We start from the raw sequence: 20,571 nt of genomic DNA on the forward strand, positions 1-20,571 counted from the left end.
TGGCAACAGCGACCCTTTGAGTTGAAAATACAAATTACAACAAGTGATATAAAAGACAACTACTGCAAAGTTTTCTGGCAATAAAGCGAAACTAAAAACTAGAAAGAGCTGGCCAGTTATTTGACATATCCTACTGATATTACCAACATATATAGTTTGATACTATTGTGCTCAATTGATTTAGTAACATATTTGAATTGTGAAATTACAAAAGCAGTGTTTTTATAATTATAGTCTATATGAATAAAAGGTATGAAGACAAATCAAAACATAAAAGCACAACACATGGGTACATGCACTGTTGTCAGAAGCGGTAAGTGTCGCTGTCCATTGTGCTGAATCTGAATACTGAAGCATTAGCCTAAACTCCTCAGGCATTTATAAATACTGTTTGCCGAACAGCCAACGTCCTCATGAAATGAATGCACCAATACCATGGTTATTGATTTGTATAAAAATGAAACATTGTGATTGTTACAGTTTTCTAACCTCTAGAGGAGAGTCTGGTTCATCCAGGATGTTCTTTTCACTCTGTATCCGCTGCATCGTCCCTGTAGAACTGGGGTCCATTATCAGCACGTTCTGACTACCAGCTCTGCCGAACTTACAGTCACTCTTTCTGGAGTCAGTCGTCCTGCACACCTCGTAATTGTACACGTGTTGGAGAGTCCCTGTCCCCAAAGTGTCTGAGTAACGTGGTGGATAATATGGAATCACTGGGAGATTGGAGTGATACAGGATGCGAGACTGTCTCCATCTGTAGATTTTCACTGATATAATAACCACTAAACACGTGAAGAAGAGGAAGGAAACTACAGCCAAAGACAACACTAAGTAAAAAGTCAGGTTGTCATTGTACTCCTTGTCGTGTGTAAAGTCAGTGAACTCAGACAGCACTTCAGGGAAGCTGTCCGCCACCGCCACGTTAACAATGACTGTAGCTGAACGAGAGGGCTGCCCGTTGTCCTCCACTATAACAGTCAGTCTTTGTTTCACAGCATCTTTATCAGTGACTTGGCGGATAGTTCTTATTTCTCCATTCTGTAAGCCCACTTCAAACAGCGCCCTGTCTGTGGCTTTCTGCAGTTTATAGGAGAGCCAGGCATTCTGTCCAGAGTCCACATCAACAGCCACCACTTTAGTGACCAGATAGCCCACATCTGCTGAACGAGGCACCATTTCAGCCACCAGAGAGCCACCAGTCTGGACTGGGTACAGAACCTGAGGAGGGTTGTCGTTCTGGTCCTGGATCAGTATTTTCACAGTCACATTGCTACTGAGTGGAGGAGAGCCTCCATCCTGCGCTTTGACGCGGAAGTGGAAGTCTTTGATCTGCTCGTAGTCAAAAGAGCGCACTGCATGGATGACTCCACTATCAGCACTAACGGACACATATGAGGAGACTGGCACTCCGTTAACAGAGGAGTCCTCCAGTATGTAAGAAACACGGGCATTATGGTTCCAGTCAGCGTCTCTGGCTTTCACTGTGAATACAGAGAGACCTGGTGTGTTGTTTTCTACAATGTAGGCCTCATATGAGCTCCTCTCAAAGACAGGCGCGTTATCATTCACATCAGAGATCTGTAAGGTGAGAGTGACGCTGCTGGAGAGGGAGGGTACTCCCTCATCAGAGCAGGTAATAGTTATATTGTATTGAGAAGCGATCTCTCTGTCTAAATTGACCTCTGTAACTAAAGTATAAAATCCATTTAATGTAGTTTGTATTTTGAAGGGAATGCTACTGTCTATATTACACTCTACCTGTCCACTAGTCTCTGAATCTGGATCATTCACACTTAACATAGCTATAACAGTGTTTGGAGGTGAATCCTCTAATATGGACTCTGATTTAGAAACAATATTTATGTGAGGATTATTGTCATTTATATCAATAACATCAACTATTACTTTAGTGGAATCAGAGAGTCCCCCGCTGTCTACAACTTCAATATCCATTTCATACATTTTCGCCTTTTCATAATCTATTTCACCGATTAGGAAAATGTCTCCGGTTTTCGAATTAATCTTAAACAGTTCAGATAAAAGACGTTCGCTGGTGGATATCAGATATGATACTTCTCCGTAAGAGCCGATGTCTTTATCAGATGCACTTACAGTCGTTACGCTAGTGCCTTTGGGAGAATGTTCTAGTATTTTTGCTCTATACAGCGGTTTAGCGAATGTAGGTGCGTTGTCATTCGCATCTAATACATTGACAAATATCTGCATAGTCCCTGACATCTGCGGCTCCCCTCCGTCTACAGCAGTTAACAACAGTGAGATGTGTTCTTGCTTTTCTCGATCTAGAGGCTTCTGTAGAACCATCTCTACCTTTTTACTTCCGCCTGCCTGATTTCCAGGTTTTAATACAAAGTTATTAGTGGGACTAAGTGAATATCGCTGTAATCCATTCATCCCAATGTCAGAATCAATAGCTTTCTCTAATACAAATTTCGATCCTATCACAGCGGACTCGCTGATTTCAAAGCGTTTTTCTGCATTAGTAAAACTGGGGCTATTATCGTTTATGTCGGTGATCTCCACTGTTACACGAAACAGTTCCATTGGGTTTTCCAGAATTAACTGGAAATGTAAAGCACAAGGCGTCGTCTCTCCACATAAAGCCTCTCTGTCTATCCTCTCTTGGATAAGGAGGACTCCCCTTTCTTTATTCAGCCCGATGTATTCTACGCTGCCTCCTGTATAGACACGAGCTTTGCCTGATTTCAGCCTTTTAAGATCTAAACCTAAATCATGCGCTATGTTACCAACGACAGAGCCTTTCGCCATTTCTTCGGGAATAGAATAGCTGACCTGCCCGAGCACGTCGCTAAGACATAGCACCGAGAGAAACAACAGTACTTGCCGTCTCATTGTTCTGTCTGAGGTCGTTTCCTGCACCATTAAAACAAAAGCATCCCCAATGCAGTCAATGCGAAAGTAGATAACAAAAAATGTCCACACTTAAACTATACGAATGAACACAAGATATCCAGTTCAATAATTCCTTACAGGGCTCCTCATGAGCGCGGACTGTATATTCTGTCTTTCTCCGATGATATCCACCGTATGTACACGAAGGGGCAGGACACAGACAGAAAAAAATAACATCTAGTTAAATAGCAACGCGCTTGCCAACAGCGACCCTTTGAGTTGAAAATACAAATTACAACAAGTGATATAAAAGACAACTACTGCAACGTTTTCTGGCAATAAAGCGAAAGTAAAAAGTAGGAAAAGCTGGCCAGTTATTTGACATATCCTACTGATATTTACCAACATATATAGTTTGATACTATTGTGCTCAATTGATTTAGTAACATATTTAAATTGTGAAATTACAAAAGCAGTGCTTTTATAATTATAGTCTATATGAATAAAAGGTATGAAGACAAGACGAAACAAAAAAACACAACACATGGGTACATGCACTGTTGTCAGCAGCGGTAAGTGTCGCTGTCCATTGTGCTGAATGTGAATACTGAAACATTAGCCTAAACTCCTCAGGCATTTATAAATACTGTTTGCCGGACTGCTACTGCAGCCAACTTTCTCATGAAATGAATACCATGGTTATTGATTTGTATAAAATATGAAACATTGTGTTTGTTACAGTTTTCTAACCTCTAGAGGAGAGTCTGGTTCATCCAGGATGCTCTTTTCACTCTGTTTCCGCTGCATCGTCCCTGTAGAACTGGGGTCCATTATCAGCACGTTCTGACTACCAGCTCTGCCGAACTTACAGTCACTCTTTCTGGAGTCAGTCGTCCTGCACACCTCGTAATTGTACACGTGTTGGAGAGTCCCTGTCCCCAAAGTGTCTGAGTAACGTGGTGGATAATATGGAATCACAGGGAGATTGGAGTGATACAGAATGCGAGACTGTCTCCATCTGTAGATTTTCACTGATATAATAACCACTAAACACGTGATGAAGAGGAAGGAAACTACAGCCAAAGCCAACACTAAGTAAAAAGTCAGGTTGTCATTGTACTCCTTGTCATGTGTAAAGTCAGTGAACTCAGACAGCACTTCAGGGAAGCTGTCCGCCACCGCCACGTTAACAATGACTGTAGCTGAACGAGAGGGCTGCCCGTTGTCCTCCACTATAACAGTCAGTCTTTGTTTCACAGCATCTTTATCAGTGACTTGGCGGATAGTTCTTATTTCTCCATTCTGTAAGCCCACTTCAAACAGCGCCCTGTCTGTGGCTTTCTGTAGTTTATAGGAGAGCCAGGCATTCTGTCCAGAGTCCACATCAACAGCCACCACTTTAGTGACCAGATAGCCCACATCTGCTGAACGAGGCACCATTTCAGCCACCAGAGAGCCTCCAGTCTGGACTGGGTACAGAACCTGAGGAGGGTTGTCGTTCTGGTCCTGGATCAGTATTTTCACAGTCACATTGCTACTGAGTGGAGGAGAACCTCCATCCTGCGCTTTCACGCGGAAGTGGAAGTCTTTGATCTGCTCGTAGTCAAAAGAGCGCACTGCATGGATGACTCCACTATCAGCACTAACGGACACATATGAGGAGACTGGCACTCCGTTAACAGAGGAGTCCTCCAGTATGTAAGAAACACGGGCATTCTGGTTCCAGTCAGCGTCTCTGGCTTTCACTGTGAATATAGAGAGACCTGGTGTGTTGTTTTCTACAATGTAGGCCTCATATGAGCTCCTCTCAAAGACAGGCGCGTTATCATTCACATCAGAGATCTGTAAGGTGAGAGTGACGCTGCTGGAGAGGGAGGGTACTCCCTCATCAGAGCAGGTCACAGTTATATTATACTCAGAGGCTCTCTCTCTGTCTAATTCACTGTCTGTCACTAAACTATAGAAATTATTGGTTGATGATTTTAAAATGAAGGGTACATTTTCGTTAATAAAACATCGCACTTTTCCGTTTTCTCCTGAGTCCTTGTCCTCAATATTTATCATTGTAACAACTGTATTGAGTTTGGCATCCTCTGATATAACAGTTGACTTTGACATTATGTTGATTTCAGGCTTGTTGTCGTTTACATCTTGTAAATCAACAATCAATTTACAAGAGTCTGTGAGTCCTCCATCGTCACTAGCACGTACATTTATTTGAAAATTTTGCGAGTCTTCAAAGTCAATATTTCCAATTAAAGTAACCTCACCAGTATCCCTGTTTATTTTAAATACTTTCCTGACATTTTCTAACGTATTTGTGATTGAATAAGTTATTTTACCGTTAGAGCCCTGATCTGCATCTGAGGCTGTAACAGTGGTAACAATTGTGCCTTTAGGTGAGTTCTCAGTAACTGTAGCCTTGTATGTTAGCTGTGTAAAAACGGGGGCGTTATCATTGACGTCTAAAACTGTAATGACAATCAGCATTGTTCCTGACATCTGCGGCTCTCCTCCATCTACAGCCGTTAACACAAGAGATATCTGCTCCTGATTCTCTCTGTCTAGAGGCTTCTGAAGCACCATCTCAACGTTTTTATTTCCATCAGCGTTATTGTGCAGTTTCAAAGCAAAATTATCGGTTGGCCTTAATTCATAACTATGAACACTATTAATTCCAACATCAAGATCCACAGCCCTTTCTAGCACAAATTTTGCCCCGGTGATCGCTGACTCACTTATTTTGAATTGGATTTCCCTGTCTTCAAAGGTTGGAGCATTATCATTGATATCTGTGATCCGGACTGTAACACTGTAAAATTCCATAGGATTTTCCAAAATAATCTGAAAGTGTAAAGCACAAGGCGTCGTCTGTCTGCAGAGCACCTCTCTGTCGATTCTCTCTTTAACAAGAAGGACTCCTCTGTCTCTGTTCAGCTCGATGTACTCATCGATGTCTCGGGTATAGAGTCGAGCTTTGCCAGAAGCCAAACGTTTGGTTTCTAAACCTAAATCTTGTGCTATATTACCCACTAAAGAGCCTTTCGCCATTTCCTCCGGTATTGTGTAGCTGGCCTGCCCCATTACCGAGCCGAGCGAAAGGAGACAGATGAACAACAGCGCTTGTCCTTTCATTGTTCTATTCGAGTATTTTCTCAAAAACGTGTAACAGTCCGGTTATATATCCGATAAACTGAAATCAATCCCAGTGACAAACATCCATTTCGCAGCTGTATAATCCAAACAGTAAAACCAACAGTCTCGGAGGTCGTCGTGTCGGTTATCAGATATTCTAAATATCCAGAAAGTCGGTTCTTTCCCGTCGTGTTCTCTCTTCATTATGGTGATGTTAAATAGGAGGTGCTGCTACAGCCCTACTCTCAGCCGTGCACACTGTGGTCAACAGCGGCCCTAAGAGTCCATAATACAAAACTGCAGAATACCAACATGAATTATTCATTCCAACAGACGTACTGCTAGGAAAGTGTAACTTGAAATAATGTTATAAAAGCTATATAGGTGATATGATCCACCAACCCAAACGGTGAGTCGCCACTTCAAAACAGTTTATGGTTCTAATTTGTCACTTTTGTTTGCATATTCAGTCATGATGGGTCTATAAAAGGATGTACCACATCTCACTAAAAGTAGAAAAAAACTACGAAAATGAACTGGTAGGCCTAAAAAATGAGAGCATGAAGAGGACCAAGCAGAGACTACAAAAGTCGCTGTCCGAGGTCCTGAAATAATGAAAGTCTTACAAATGGCCAACACTAATGGCAATCACAAGCCATTTCATGCAGACAAAAATCATTGCACACTTAAGACATTAAAGGGTCACTAAAGTGAATTAATGTTTATTGCAAAACTTTGTGTATAACAAGCACTCGGTAAAAACTTGTATGCTCAATCTGATAATAAAATAAAAATATTTCAGTACCGAAAGAGTCACCTGGAAATTCAATCAGACCAAATACTGACACAAAGTCTAACTCCAAAGCCAGATTACTGACTCAAAGCAATGTTGCCATGAAAAGGAGCAATACAAAACATTTTAAAATAATATGTATGAAAACAAGGTGAAAGCTGTCTGACCTCTAAGGGCGATATCAGTCTGCTTTATCACAATGCAACTAAGTTAAAGTGATGTGCGTGTAAAATAATATAACAGTCATCATTGAGAATGTAGGTAATGGGATTATGTTCATGGTTCTAAAAATGTTGAAACCGCGTTAAGCAGTTCCCTAACAATGCAACTAAACACAAAAGAGAAAGGAAGTCACAGAGTAGAAGCTACATGATTGAACTGACCTCTAGAGGAGAGTCTGGTTCATCCAGGATGTTCTTTTCACTCTGTATCCGCTGCATCGTCCCTGTAGAACTGGGGTCCATTATCAGCACGTTCTGACTACCAGCTCTGCCGAACTTACAGTCACTCTTTCTGGAGTCAGTCGTCCTGCACACCTCGTAATTGTACACGTGTTGGAGAGTCCCTGTCCCCAAAGTGTCTGAGTAACGTGGTGGATAATATGGAATCACAGGGAGATTGGAGTGATACAGGATGCGAGACTGTCTCCATCTGTAGATTTTCACTGATATAATAACCACTAAACACGTGATGAAGAGGAAGGAAACTACAGCCAAAGCCAACACTAAGTAAAAAGTCAGATTGTCATTGTACTCCTTGTCGTGTGTAAAGTCAGTGAACTCAGACAGCACTTCAGGGAAGCTGTCCGCCACCGCCACGTTAACAATGACTGTAGCTGAACGAGAGGGCTGCCCGTTGTCCTCCACTATAACAGTCAGTCTTTGTTTCACAGCATCTTTATCAGTGACTTGGCGGATAGTTCTTATTTCTCCATTCTGTAAGCCCACTTCAAACAGCGCCCTGTCTGTGGCTTTCTGCAGTTTATAGGAGAGCCAGGCATTCTGTCCAGAGTCCACATCAACAGCCACCACTTTAGTGACCAGATAGCCCACATCTGCTGAACGAGGCACCATTTCAGCCACCAGAGAGCCACCAGTCTGGACTGGGTACAGAACCTGAGGAGGGTTGTCGTTCTGGTCCTGGATCAGTATTTTCACAGTCACATTGCTACTGAGTGGAGGAGAGCCTCCATCCTGCGCTTTGACGCGGAATTGGAAATCTTTGATCTGTTCGTAGTCAAAAGAGCGCACTGCATGGATGACTCCACTATCAGCACTAACGGACACATATGAGGAGACTGGCACTCCGTTAACAGAGGAGTCCTCCAGTATGTAAGAAACACGGGCATTCTGGTTCCAGTCAGCGTCTCTGGCTTTCACTGTGAATACAGAGAGACCTGGTGTGTTGTTTTCTACAATGTAGGCCTCATATGAGCTCCTCTCAAAGACAGGCGCGTTATCATTCACATCAGAGATCTGTAAGGTGAGAGTGACGCTGCTGGAGAGGGAGGGCACTCCCTCATCAGAGCAGGTCACAGTTATATTATACTTAGAGGCTCTCTCTCTGTCTAATTCACTGTCTGTCACTAAACTATAGAAATCATTAGAAGAAGTGGTAATAGTGAATGGTATGTTGCCATTTATTCGACAGTTCACTTGACCATTGTTACTTGAATCTGGGTCAAGAACACTAAACATAACTATAACTGTATTTTGGGAAGAATCTTCTGGGATTGAGTCAGATTTGGAAAGTATACTGATTACAGGCTTATTATCATTAATATCAATAACATCAACAATAATTTTACTGGAATCAGAAAGACCACCGCTGTCTTGAGCTTCGATATCAATTTGGTAATACTTGGCTTTTTCAAAGTCAACTTCACCAACTAATATTACGTCACCGTTTTCATTTATTGTAAATATATCAGACACACTATCCATGGTGGACGACACTGAATAATAAACTTCCCCGTTTGTCCCTTTATCTGCATCCGAAGCACTCACTGTTGTCACAGTTGTTCCTTTCTGAGAATTTTCGGCGATGGCTGCCTTGTAAACCGACTGCATAAAAACAGGAGCATTGTCGTTTGCATCGAGCACGGTCACATAAATCTTTACTGTACCAGACATCTGAGGATCTCCTCCATCTACAGCTGTTAACAACAACGATATTTGTTCCTCTTTCTCTCGATCTAACGGCTTGTTCAAGATCATTTCGACCTTTTTAATTACATCTGCATGCGTTTGTATTTTCAGCATAAAATTATCTGTAGATTTCAAGCTGTAATTTTTCAGGCCATTTACGCCAATGTCTGCATCAACTGCCCTTTCTAACACAAATTTAGATCCTGTAACTGCGGATTCGCTAATTTCAAAACGTTTCTCGTCATTTTTAAAACTGGGACTGTTGTCGTTGATGTCGGTAATCTCTACTGTTATTCGAAAAAGCTCCATTGGATTTTCTAGAATAATCTGCAAATGTAAAGCACAAGGCGTCGTCTGTCCGCAGAGCGACTCTCTGTCGATTCTCTCTTTAACGAGGAGGACTCCCCGTTCTCTATTTAGCTCAATGTATTCTGCACTGTCGCCCGTAAATATACGGGCTTTACCTGACTTTAGTCTTTTCACATCCAATCCTAAATCCCGTGCTATGTTGCCCACTACAGAGCCCTTTGCCATTTCCTCCGGAATAGAGTAGCTGACTTGACCGAGAACTGATCCAAGAGAGAAGATTGAGATGAAAAGCAGTACTTGCCGTGCCATTGTTCTATCCATATACGTTTGCGCCACAAAAAGACTGTTACACTCGGTTTCACAAAAACAATATCTCCATGTGAAAATAAATTGATAAAGGAATATTAAGTAAATCCACAAATTTTGAACGACTCGATCCGGCTCAGCGTGTCCGAAAGGATGAAATGTCAGTGAAAAATGCTTTCACCCTTTTTCTTTCTCTGAAATAACGACATGATATGGGAGGATCTGCTTCAAATCATGTCCACAGCTGCAACGCCTTAACCAACAGCGGCCCATGGAGTTCAAAAAGTGAAATTGCAAGAACATTAAACCTAATATTAGTTGAAATAGTTTAGGAATATGCATTATATGCTATACTGGTGTTATAAAACAACTTAAAAATTAGTCATCAAAAAGAGTGCGACGTCACTCCAGCTATCACATAAATGGCAGATACAGAAAATAACCACAACTGAAAGCACATTATTACAACTATATTACAAAAAAACAGAGAGAGAGAAATGCCTCTGTCCAAGGTGCTGACATTCTGTTGTCAGAGATAACACATATTTAAACATGTAACTTTAACATAACCAAAGGCGGACGTTTCTAACCTCTAGAGGAGAGTCTGGTTCATCCAGGATGCTCTTTTCACTCTGTATCCGCTGCATCGTCCCTGTAGAACTGGGGTCCATTATCAGCACGTTCTGACTACCAGCTATGCCGAACTTACAGTCACTCTTTCTGGAGTCAGTCGTCCTGCACACCTCGTAATTGTACACGTGTTGGAGAGTCCCTGTCCCCAAAGTGTCTGAGTAACGTGGTGGATAATATGGAATCACAGGGAGATTGGAGTGATACAGGATGCGAGACTGTCTCCATCTGTAGATTTTCACTGATATAATAACCACTAAACACGTGATGAAGAGGAAGGAAACTACAGCCAAAGCCAACACTAAGTAAAAAGTCAGGTTGTCATTGTACTCCTTGTCGTGTGTAAAGTCAGTGAACTCAGACAGCACTTCAGGGAAGCTGTCCGCCACCGCCACGTTAACAATGACTGTAGCTGAACGAGAGGGCTGCCCGTTGTCCTCCACTATAACAGTCAGTCTTTGTTTCACAGCATCTTTATCAGTGACTTGGCGTATAGTTCTTATTTCTCCATTCTGTAAGCCCACTTCAAACAGCGCCCTGTCTGTGGCTTTCTGCAGTTTATAGGAGAGCCAGGCATTCTGTCCAGAGTCCACATCAACAGCCACCACTTTAGTGACCAGATAGCCCACATCTGCTGAACGAGGCACCATTTCAGCCACCAGAGAGCCACCAGTCTGGACTGGGAACAGAACCTGAGGAGGGTTGTCGTTCTGGTCCTGGATCAGTATTTTCACAGTCACATTGCTACTGAGTGGAGGAGAGCCTCCATCCTGCGCTTTGACGCAGAAGTGGAAGTCTTTGATCTGCTCGTAGTCAAAAGAGCGCACTGCATGGATGACTCCACTATCAGCACTAACGGACACATATGAGGAGACTGGCACTCCGTTAACAGAGGAGTCCTCCAGTATGTAAGAAACACGGGCATTCTGGTTCCAGTCAGCGTCTCTGGCTTTCACTGTGAATATAGAGAGACCTGGTGTGTTGTTTTCTACAATGTAGGCCTCATATGAGCTCCTCTCAAAGACAGGCGCGTTATCATTCACATCAGAGATCTGTAAGGTGAGAGTGACGCTGCTGGAGAGGGAGGGCACTCCCTCATCAGAGCAGGTCACAGTTATGTTATACTCAGAGGCTCTCTCTCTGTCTAAATCACTGTTTGTTCGTATACTATAAAAACCATTTGATGTATTTTCAATGATAAAAGGCTCACTATCACTAAGAAAACATTTAACCACTCCATTATTATCCGAGTCAGCATCATGCACATTCATAACAGCAACAACTGTTTGAAATGTGGAATCTTCCGGTATAGATTGTGTAGTCGACATTAAATCTATTATTGGAATATTATCATTCATATCAATAATGTCAAATAATATTTTGCAAGAGTCAGTTAGCCCACCTTGATCTCTTGCTTTAACATCTAACTGATAATGTTTTGATGTTTCATAGTCTATTTTGCCAATCAAACGCACCTCACCACTTGCCCCATGTATTTCAAATAAATCCAAAATTCCCTCAGTGTTACTCGAAATTGAATACGTTACGACACCATTTGTGCCATGATCTATATCAGTAGCTGTTACAGTCATCAATAAAGTTCCCTTTTGGGAGTTTTCCATCAAACTAGCTTCATATGTTGACTGGGTAAACAATGGAGCGTTGTCATTCGCATCTAACACAGTCACGTGAATTTGCACTGTCCCTGACAGCTGAGGTTCACCTCCGTCGACGGCTGTTAGTGTTAGAGTCAGTTTTTCTTGTTTCTCACGATCAAGAGGTTTCTCCAAAACCATCTCTACCTCCTTGTCTCCACCGGCGTTGTTGTTGAGTTTCAAAACGAAATTATCTGTTGGGTTAAGGGAATAGCTTTTGAGCCCGTTTATACCGACATCATAATCTATTGCTTTCTCTAATACAAATTTGGCCCCCCTAACAGCCGATTCGCTAATCTCGAATAGCATATTATTCATTTTAAATAGAGGAGCGTTGTCGTTTATATCTGTTATTTCTACCGTAACGCGATAGAACTCGATGGGGTTTTCCAAAATTATTTGAAAATGTAAAGCACAAGGAGTCGTTTGTCTGCATAACGCCTCTCTGTCCATTCTCTCTTTGATGAGAAGGACTCCCTTTTCTTTATTCAACTCGATGTATTTAGCGCTGTTTCCAACATGCAAGCGTGCTTTTCCTGTTTTCAGTCTTTTTAAATCTAAACCTAAATCTTGTGCTATGTTGCCGATCAACGAACCCTTTGCCATTTCCTCGGGAATAGAATAGCTGACCTGCCCAAGCACGAAAGAGAGAGAGAGCATCGAGAAAAACAATAGTACTTGCCGTCTCATTGTCTCGTTCAACGTTTCTCTACGATCAAAAATAATCAGAAAATAGTCCACAAAAAAGACAGTTGTCTTCCACACACTGGAGGACAAAGAATGAGGAAGCGTCAACAGAAATGTCGATCAATATATTTCCAACTCCGTTGCGCGTGTGAAGTGTCTTCAGTATTTCGAACTGTGCATTGTCTCAACCTTGCTTTTCAGAAATCTAAATGATCTGGGAGGTGCTGCTGAGATCTGCAGTGAAACTACCACACGCTGGCCAACAGCGTCCCTAAGAGTACAGAATACGAAACTGCAAAAGAAGTCCAGGCATTGTAATATTAAAAAATAAATTGTTCAAAGTGCTGGAAAAAGACGCTTTGTGTAACATGATTCTCCGTATTGCCAAACTCGTTTTAGATTAATTATGAAAGCACAAAAAATGAAAAGCCAGAAACAGGATAAACGTGTCTAAACAAGATCACTGTTTGTCAATTTTACTACACTACTTGCTGCTAGCAAGGTATTCTAGTAAAAAGTACACCACGATAACACAGAAAGTCGGACACATACTAATACACACACACACACACACACACACACACACACACACACACACACACACACACAAGGTGTAACTGGAAGAATACAAGCCGAAATATAGAAATATAGGGTAACTGAGCTCCTGGAACAATCCTGCATTGACCTCATTTACGATGATTCGTCTAGCGCTGTCCGTGGTGCTAAAACACATTTATTGCAGCACACTGAAGAACATTCGCTACAACCAGTAATGCTTGTCCGTTTTTTTTTTCTTTATTGCTAAAGGCATATATTAATTAAATAATTGCTTTATAACGGAGGCCTCACCTCTACAGGAGAGTCTGGTTCATCCAGGATGTTCTTTTCACTCTGTATCCGCTGCATCGTCCCTGTAGAACTGGGGTCCATTATCAGCACGTTCTGACTACCAGCTCTGCCGAACTTACAGTCACTCTTTCTGGAGTCAGTCGTCCTGCACACCTCGTAATTGTACACGTGTTGGAGAGTCCCTGTCCCCAAAGTGTCTGAGTAACGTGGTGGATAATATGGAATCACAGGGAGATTGGAGTGATACAGGATGCGAGACTGTCTCCATCTGTAGATTTTCACTGATATAATAACCACTAAACACGTGATGAAGAGGAAGGAAACTACAGCCAAAGCCAACACTAAGTAAAAAGTCAGGTTGTCATTGTACTCCTTGTCGTGTGTAAAGTCAGTGAACTCAGACAGCACTTCAGGGAAGCTGTCCGCCACCGCCACGTTAACAATGACTGTAGCTGAACGAGAGGGCTGCCCGTTGTCCTCCACTATAACAGTCAGTCTTTGTTTCACAGCATCTTTATCAGTGACTTGGCGGATAGTTCTTATTTCTCCATTCTGTAAGCCCACTTCAAACAGCGCCCTGTCTGTGGCTTTCTGCAGTTTATAGGAGAGCCAGGCATTCTGTCCAGAGTCCACATCAACAGCCACCACTTTAGTGACCAGATAGCCCACATTTGCTGAACGAGGCACCATTTCAGCCACCAGAGAGCCACCAGTCTGGACTGGGTACAGAACCTGAGGAGGGTTGTCGTTCTGGTCCTGGATCAGTATTTTCACAGTCACATTGCTACTGAGTGGAGGAGAGCCTCCATCCTGCGCTTTGACGCGGAAGTGGAAGTCTTTGATCTGCTCGTAGTCAAAAGAGCGCACTGCATGGATGACTCCACTATCAGCACTAACGGACACATATGAGGAGACTGGCACTCCGTTAACAGAGGAGTCCTCCAGTATGTAAGAAACACGGGCATTCTGGTTCCAGTCAGCGTCTCTGGCTTTCACTGTGAATATAGAGAGACCTGGTGTGTTGTTTTCTACAATGTAGGCCTCATATGAGCTCCTCTCAAAGACAGGCGCGTTATCATTCACATCAGAGATCTGTAAGGTGAGAGTGACGCTGCTGGAGAGGGAGGGCACTCCCTCATCAGAGCAGCTCACAGTTATATTATACTCAGAGGCTCTCTCTCTGTCTAATTCACTGTCTGTCACTAAACTATAGAAATTATTTGTCGATGTTTTCAGAGTGAAGGGTATATTTTCGCTAATGAAGCATTTCACGTTTCCGTTTTCTCCTGAATCTAAGTCCTCTATATTTATCATTGTAACAACTGTATTGAGTTTGGCATCCTCTGATATAACAGTTGACTTTGACATTATGTTGATTTCAGGCTTGTTGTCATTTTCATCTTGCACATCAACAATCAATTTACAAGAGTCTGTGAGTCCTCCATCGTCACTAGCAAGTAAATGTATTTGAAAGTGTCTTGACTTTTCGAAGTCAATGTTTCCAATTAATGAAACTTCGCCGTTTTCTTTATTTACCTCAAATAACTTCCTGATATTGTCCAGTGTATTTGTGATTGAATACGTTATTTCACCGTTAGAGCCCTGATCTGCATCTGAGGCTGTAACAGTGGCAACAACTGTGCCTTTAGGTGAGTTCTCAGTAACTGTAGCCTTGTATGTTGGCTGTGTAAAAACGGGGGCGTTATCGTTAGCGTCTAAAACTGTAATGACAATCAGCATTGTTCCTGACATCTGCGGCTCTCCTCCATCTACAGCCGTTAACACAAGAGATATCTGCTCCTGATTCTCTCTGTCTAAAGGTTTTTGTAGTACAATTTCAACGTTTTTATTTCCATCAGCTTTATTGTGCAGTTTCAGTGCAAAATTATCTGTTGGTTTTAAATTGTAGTTTTGAATATCATTAACTCCAACATCAAGATCCACAGCCCTTTCTAGCACAAATTTTGCTCCGTTGATCGCCGACTCGCTAATTTTGAATTTCATCTCATTTTTCTCAAAGGTCGGTGAATTATCATTGATATCTGTGATCTGGACGGTAACCGTGTAAAACTCCATAGGATTCTCCAAAATAATCTGAAAATGTAAAGCGCAAAGCGCCGTCTCTGTACACAGCACCTCTCTGTCGATTCTCTCTTTGACGAGGAGGACTCCCCTTTCTCTGCTCAGCTCGATGTACTCGTCGGTGTTCCTCGTATAGATCTTAGCTTTACCTGACATTAAACGTTTTATTTCTAAACCTAAATCTTGCGCTATATTGCCCACCAAAGAGCCTTTCGCCATTTCCTCCGGAATAGAGTAGCTGACCTGCCCGAACACCGAGTCAAAGGAAAGGAGAGTGATAAACAACAGTACTTGCCGATTCATTGTTCTATCCGTTTTCCCCAGTGAGACTCCACAGTCTGCTTATAGTCCAAACAAAAACATATACCACAATGTCAAATCTCAAAGGAACAGCTGCATAACCGACTCATTGGAGGAAAGTCTTGGAGATCAAAATCTTTCCTCTTCTTTTTCAAAAATGCTCCACAACCAGAACTGTCTGTTCTTTCCCGTCGTGTTCTCTCTGTACTGTGGCGATGTTACATGGGAGGTGCTGCTACAATCCTGCTCTCATTCATCAACACTCTGGTCAACAGCGGCCCTAACAGTCCATATTATAAAACTGCAGAACATCGACTAAAATTCAGCACAGGCGACCTCAGTGTAAACTATCTGGAAATGTATTTACAACACATACGTAATATTTTGGATATTACAAACGACTACAGGAAGACATTATTTAAATGTATCGTGTTTACTGTTTAGACCGTTTTACTAATTATATATTCAAAGATAATAGATACACAATGAATGACACCATGTTAATCAGATCTTGCAGATATATCAGCGATTGGGTGGATACACAATTAAATTGAAAGATCGGAAAGTAAAAAACAAAATACCTTGGAAAATCAAAAGGTGCATCTGCCTAATGATAATTATTGACAAAAAATGAGAAGAACACAGAAAGAGATTGATATTAAAACTGTGGAAACAGCAGTTGACAGACAGGTTAAACATGCGGCTGTCCTATGCATGTCGCTGTCCGCAGTTCTGATGTGAATTAACTCTGAATGAGAGCCCAAACTCCCAGACTGCACGAGCTGTTGTTCGGATAACGTGATGCCATAAAGAGCCATATTAACTGGAAAACTCATAGTACTACTACTACTACTACTACTACTACTACTAATAATAATAATAATAATAATAATAATAATAATAAACAATAATCATTATAAAACCAATACATCGCGTCCTATAAGAAGACAGATAGAAGTTAAAATGTAGGGTATTTCAAATTCCTTTGAGGAAAGAAGGCGAAGTTAGCACAAAATGTCTGAAAAAAGTAACTACTTTACAATGTTAAAGCATAAAACTACCTTAACACAAAATGTCCCTCATAATTGTTTGATCCCCTGTTTGTTACTCAAAAAATAGTTGTGTAAAGCGGCCTACACATGATCTGCGGCAAAACCGATCTGCGCAGGCTGTTCCATTGATTTCCTATGGGGAGAGCGTCGCACACCGCTTGTAATTGCGGCGCTTCGCTCAAAGTTAAAATTATTTCAACTTTGACTTCGTTGACGCTGACCTATATAGGCACAACCATGGGCGCAGCCAATTCCAGAACGTTCCGTTGCTGCGCTTTGCCTCTTAGCTCTTTGCCATAACCTCGCGGTTTTGCCACTGATCATGTGTAGGCGGCTTAACATTAACAACATTTTAAATCACGAAGACGGAATTAAAGCAGTCTGACCTCCAGAGGAGAGTCTGGATCATCCAGGATGTTCTTCTCACTCTGTATCCGCTACATCGTCCCTGTAGAACTGGGGTCCATTATCAGCACGTTCTGACTACCAGCTCTGCCGAACTTACAGTCACTCTTTCTGGAGTCAGTCGTCCTGCACACCTCGTAATTGTACACGTGTTGGAGAGTCCCTGTCCCCAAAGTGTCTGAGTAACGTGGTGGATAATATGGAATCACAGGGAGATTGGAGTGATACAGGATGCGAGACTGTCTCCACCTGTAGATTTTCACTGATATAATAACCACTAAACACGTGATGAAGAGGAAGGAAACTACAGCCAAAGACAACACTAAGTAAAAAGTCAGGTTGTCATTGTACTCCTTGTCGTGTGTAAAGTCAGTGAACTCAGACAGCACTTCAGGGAAGCTGTCCGCCACCGCCACGTTAACAATGACTGTAGCTGAACGAGAGGGCTGCCCGTTGTCCTCCACTATAACAGTCAGTCTTTGTTTCACAGCATCTTTATCAGTGACTTGGCGGATAGTTCTTATTTCTCCATTCTGTAAGCCCACTTCAAACAGCGCCCTGTCTGTGGCTTTCTGCAGTTTATAGGAGAGCCAGGCATTCTGTCCAGAGTCCACATCAACAGCCACCACTTTAGTGACCAGATAGCCCACATCTGCTGAACGAGGCACCATTTCAGCCACTAGAGAGCCACCAGTCTGGACTGGGTACAGAACCTGAGGAGGGTTGTCGTTCTGGTCCTGGATCAGTATTTTCACAGTCACATTGCTACTGAGTGGAGGAGAGCCTCCATCCTGCGCTTTCACGCGGAAGTGGAAGTCTTTGATCTGCTCGTAGTCAAAAGAGCGCACTGCATGGATGACTCCACTATCAGCACTAACGGACACATATGAGGAGACTGGCACTCCGTTAACAGAGGAGTCCTCCAGTATGTAAGAAACACGGGCATTCTGGTTCCAGTCAGCGTCTCTGGCTTTCACTGTGAATATAGAGAGACCTGGTGTGTTGTTTTCTACAATGTAGGCCTCATATGAGCTCCTCTCAAAGACAGGCGCGTTATCATTCACATCAGAGATCTGTAAGGTGAGAGTGACGCTGCTGGAGAGGGAGGGTACTCCCTCATCAAAGCAGCTCACAGTTATATTATACTCAGAGGCTCTCTCTCTGTCTAATTCACTGTCTGTCACTAAACTATAGAAATTATTGGTTGATGATTTTAAAATGAAGGGTAGGTTTTCGCTGATAAAACATTTCACGTTACCGTTTTCTCCAGTGTCCTTGTCTTCAATATTTATCATTGTAACAACTGTATTCAGTTCGGCATCCTCTGATATAACAGTTGACTTTGACATTATGTTGATTTCAGGCTTGTTGTCATTTTCATCTTGCACATCAACAATCAATTTACAAGAGTCTGTGAGTCCTCCATCGTCACTAGCAAGTACATTTATTTGAAAGTGTCTTGACTTTTCGAAGTCGATGTTTCCAATTAATGAAACTTCACCATTTTCTTTATTTACCTCAAATACTTTCCTGACATTTTCTAACGTATTTGTTATTGAATAAGTTATTTCACCGTTGGAACCCTGATCTACATCTGAGGCTGTAACAGTGGCAACAACTGTGCCTTTAGGTGAGTTCTCAGTAACTGTAGCCTTGTATGTTGGCTGTGTAAAAACGGGGGCGTTATCGTTAGCGTCTAAAACTGTAATGACAATCAGCATTGTTCCTGACATCTGCGGCTCTCCTCCATCTACAGCCGTTAACACAAGAGATATCTGCTCCTGATTCTCTCTGTCTAGAGGCTTCTGAAGCACCATCTCAACGTTTTTATTTCCATCAGCGTTATTGTGCAGTTTCAGTGCAAAATTATCTGTTGGTTTTAATTCGTAGTTTTGAACACCGTTGATTCCAACATCAAGATCCACAGCCCTTTCTAGCACAAATTTTGCTCCGCTAATCGCCGACTCGCTAATTTTGAATTTCATCTCATTTATCTCAAAGGTCGGTGAATTATCATTGATATCTGTGATCTGGACGGTAACAGTGTAAAACTCCATAGGATTCTCCAAAATAATCTGAAAATGTAAAGCGCAAAGCGCCGTCTCTGTACACAGCACCTCTCTGTCGATTCTCTCTTTGACGAGGAGGACTCCCCTTTCTCTGCTCAGCTCGATGTACTCGTCGGTGTTCCTCGTATAGATCTTAGCTTTACCTGACATTAAACGTTTTATTTCTAAACCTAAATCTTGCGCTATATTGCCCACCAAAGAGCCTTTCGCCATTTCCTCCGGAATAGAGTAGCTGACCTGCCCGAACACCGAGTCAAAGGAAAGGAGAGTGATAAACAACAGTACTTGCCGATTCATTGTTCTATCCGTTTTCCCCAGTGAGACTCCACAGTCTGCTTATAGTCCAAACAAAAACATATACCACAATGTCAAATCTCAAATGAACAGCTGCATAACCGACTCATTGGAGGAAAGTCTTGCAGATCAAAATCTTTCCTCTTCTTTTTCAAAAATGCTCCACAACCAGAACTGTCCGTTCGTTCACGTCGTGTTCTCTCTGTACTGTGGCGATGTTACATGGGAGGTGCTGCTACAACCCTGCTCTCATTCATCAACACTCTGGTCAACAGCGGCCCTAAGAGTCCATATTATAAAACTGCAGAACATCGACTAAAATTCAGCTCAGGCGACCTCAGTGTAAACTATCTGGAAATGTATTTACAACACATACGTTAATCAGATATTGCAGACATATGTTAGAAATAGGATGGATATAACATCAAATTGAAAGATTTGAAAATAATAAATATATCTCGGAAATCAAATGTTTCACTACATAATCATAATAATTGACAAATAATGAGAAGAACACATGAAGAGATTGATATTAAAACTGTGGAAACAGCAGTTGACAGACAGGTTAAACATGCGGCTGTCCTATGCATGTCGCTGTCCGAAGTTCTGAAGTGAATTAACTCTGAATGAGAGCCCAAACTCCCAGACTGCACGAGCTGTTGTTCGAATAACTTGATCCCATAAAGAGCCATATTAGATGGGAAATATTTTTTTTTTAGAAACCTTTATATCTAAAATATTAATTTTACTTCCACTACTACTGCTAATACTACTAGTAGTTATACTACTAAAAACAACACCTATAATAATAATAATAATAATAATAATAATAATAATAATAATAATAATAATTCTTCTTCTTCTTCTTCTTCTTCTTCTTCTTATTATTATTATTATTAATATTTAAACAATACATCGTGTCTTTCAAGAAAACAGATTGAAGTTAAAATGTTTTAAAAAGTAACCAGTTTATATTGTTCGATA

General features: G+C 41.8%; 5 protein-coding genes and 1 pseudogene across 31 annotated transcripts in view; all 6 read right to left on the reverse strand.

The window, feature by feature from the left end:
• The window catches only part of LOC116052436 (protocadherin gamma-C5-like), a 246,238-nt gene that overhangs the window by 85,091 nt on the left and 140,576 nt on the right, over nt 1-20,571 (reverse strand). Inside the window, exon 1 of one of the 27 annotated variants that reach the window (XM_031303164.2) lies at nt 13,386-15,853. The exons of 25 other annotated variants lie outside the window; for them this stretch is intronic. In XM_031303164.2, coding sequence (XP_031159024.1) covers nt 13,386-15,770 — 2,385 coding nt within the window. In that variant the 5' untranslated portion in view covers nt 15,771-15,853. Of the gene's footprint in view, nt 1-13,385; nt 15,854-20,571 lie in introns of those variants that run through there. One more of the 27 variants, XM_031303176.2, reaches the window with a different exon arrangement.
• LOC116052459 (protocadherin beta-16-like) lies at nt 460-3,183 on the reverse strand. Its single transcript, XM_031303198.2, has one exon. It carries the CDS (start codon nt 2,902-2,904, stop codon nt 475-477), a length of 2,430 nt encoding a protein of 809 aa, XP_031159058.1. The 5' UTR covers nt 2,905-3,183; the 3' UTR covers nt 460-474.
• On the reverse strand, nt 3,595-6,454 carry LOC116052467 (protocadherin beta-16-like). The gene has a single exon (XM_031303206.2). The coding sequence runs from the start codon at nt 6,007-6,009 to the stop codon at nt 3,610-3,612; it is 2,400 nt and encodes a 799-aa protein (XP_031159066.1). The 5' UTR covers nt 6,010-6,454; the 3' UTR covers nt 3,595-3,609.
• On the reverse strand, nt 7,153-9,687 carry LOC118495418 (protocadherin gamma-A2-like). The gene has a single exon (XM_036002941.1). It carries the CDS (start codon nt 9,577-9,579, stop codon nt 7,168-7,170), a length of 2,412 nt encoding a protein of 803 aa, XP_035858834.1. The 5' UTR covers nt 9,580-9,687; the 3' UTR covers nt 7,153-7,167.
• Nucleotides 10,054-12,856, reverse strand: LOC116052468 (protocadherin beta-16-like). Its single transcript, XM_036002933.1, has one exon. The coding sequence runs from the start codon at nt 12,537-12,539 to the stop codon at nt 10,125-10,127; it is 2,415 nt and encodes an 804-aa protein (XP_035858826.1). The 5' UTR covers nt 12,540-12,856; the 3' UTR covers nt 10,054-10,124.
• LOC116052470 lies at nt 17,058-19,941 on the reverse strand (annotated as a pseudogene).

Source organism: Sander lucioperca, chromosome 1, assembly GCF_008315115.2.
Source record: "Sander lucioperca isolate FBNREF2018 chromosome 1, SLUC_FBN_1.2, whole genome shotgun sequence".
In the NCBI taxonomy this organism is placed as follows: Eukaryota; Metazoa; Chordata; class Actinopteri; order Perciformes; family Percidae; genus Sander; species Sander lucioperca.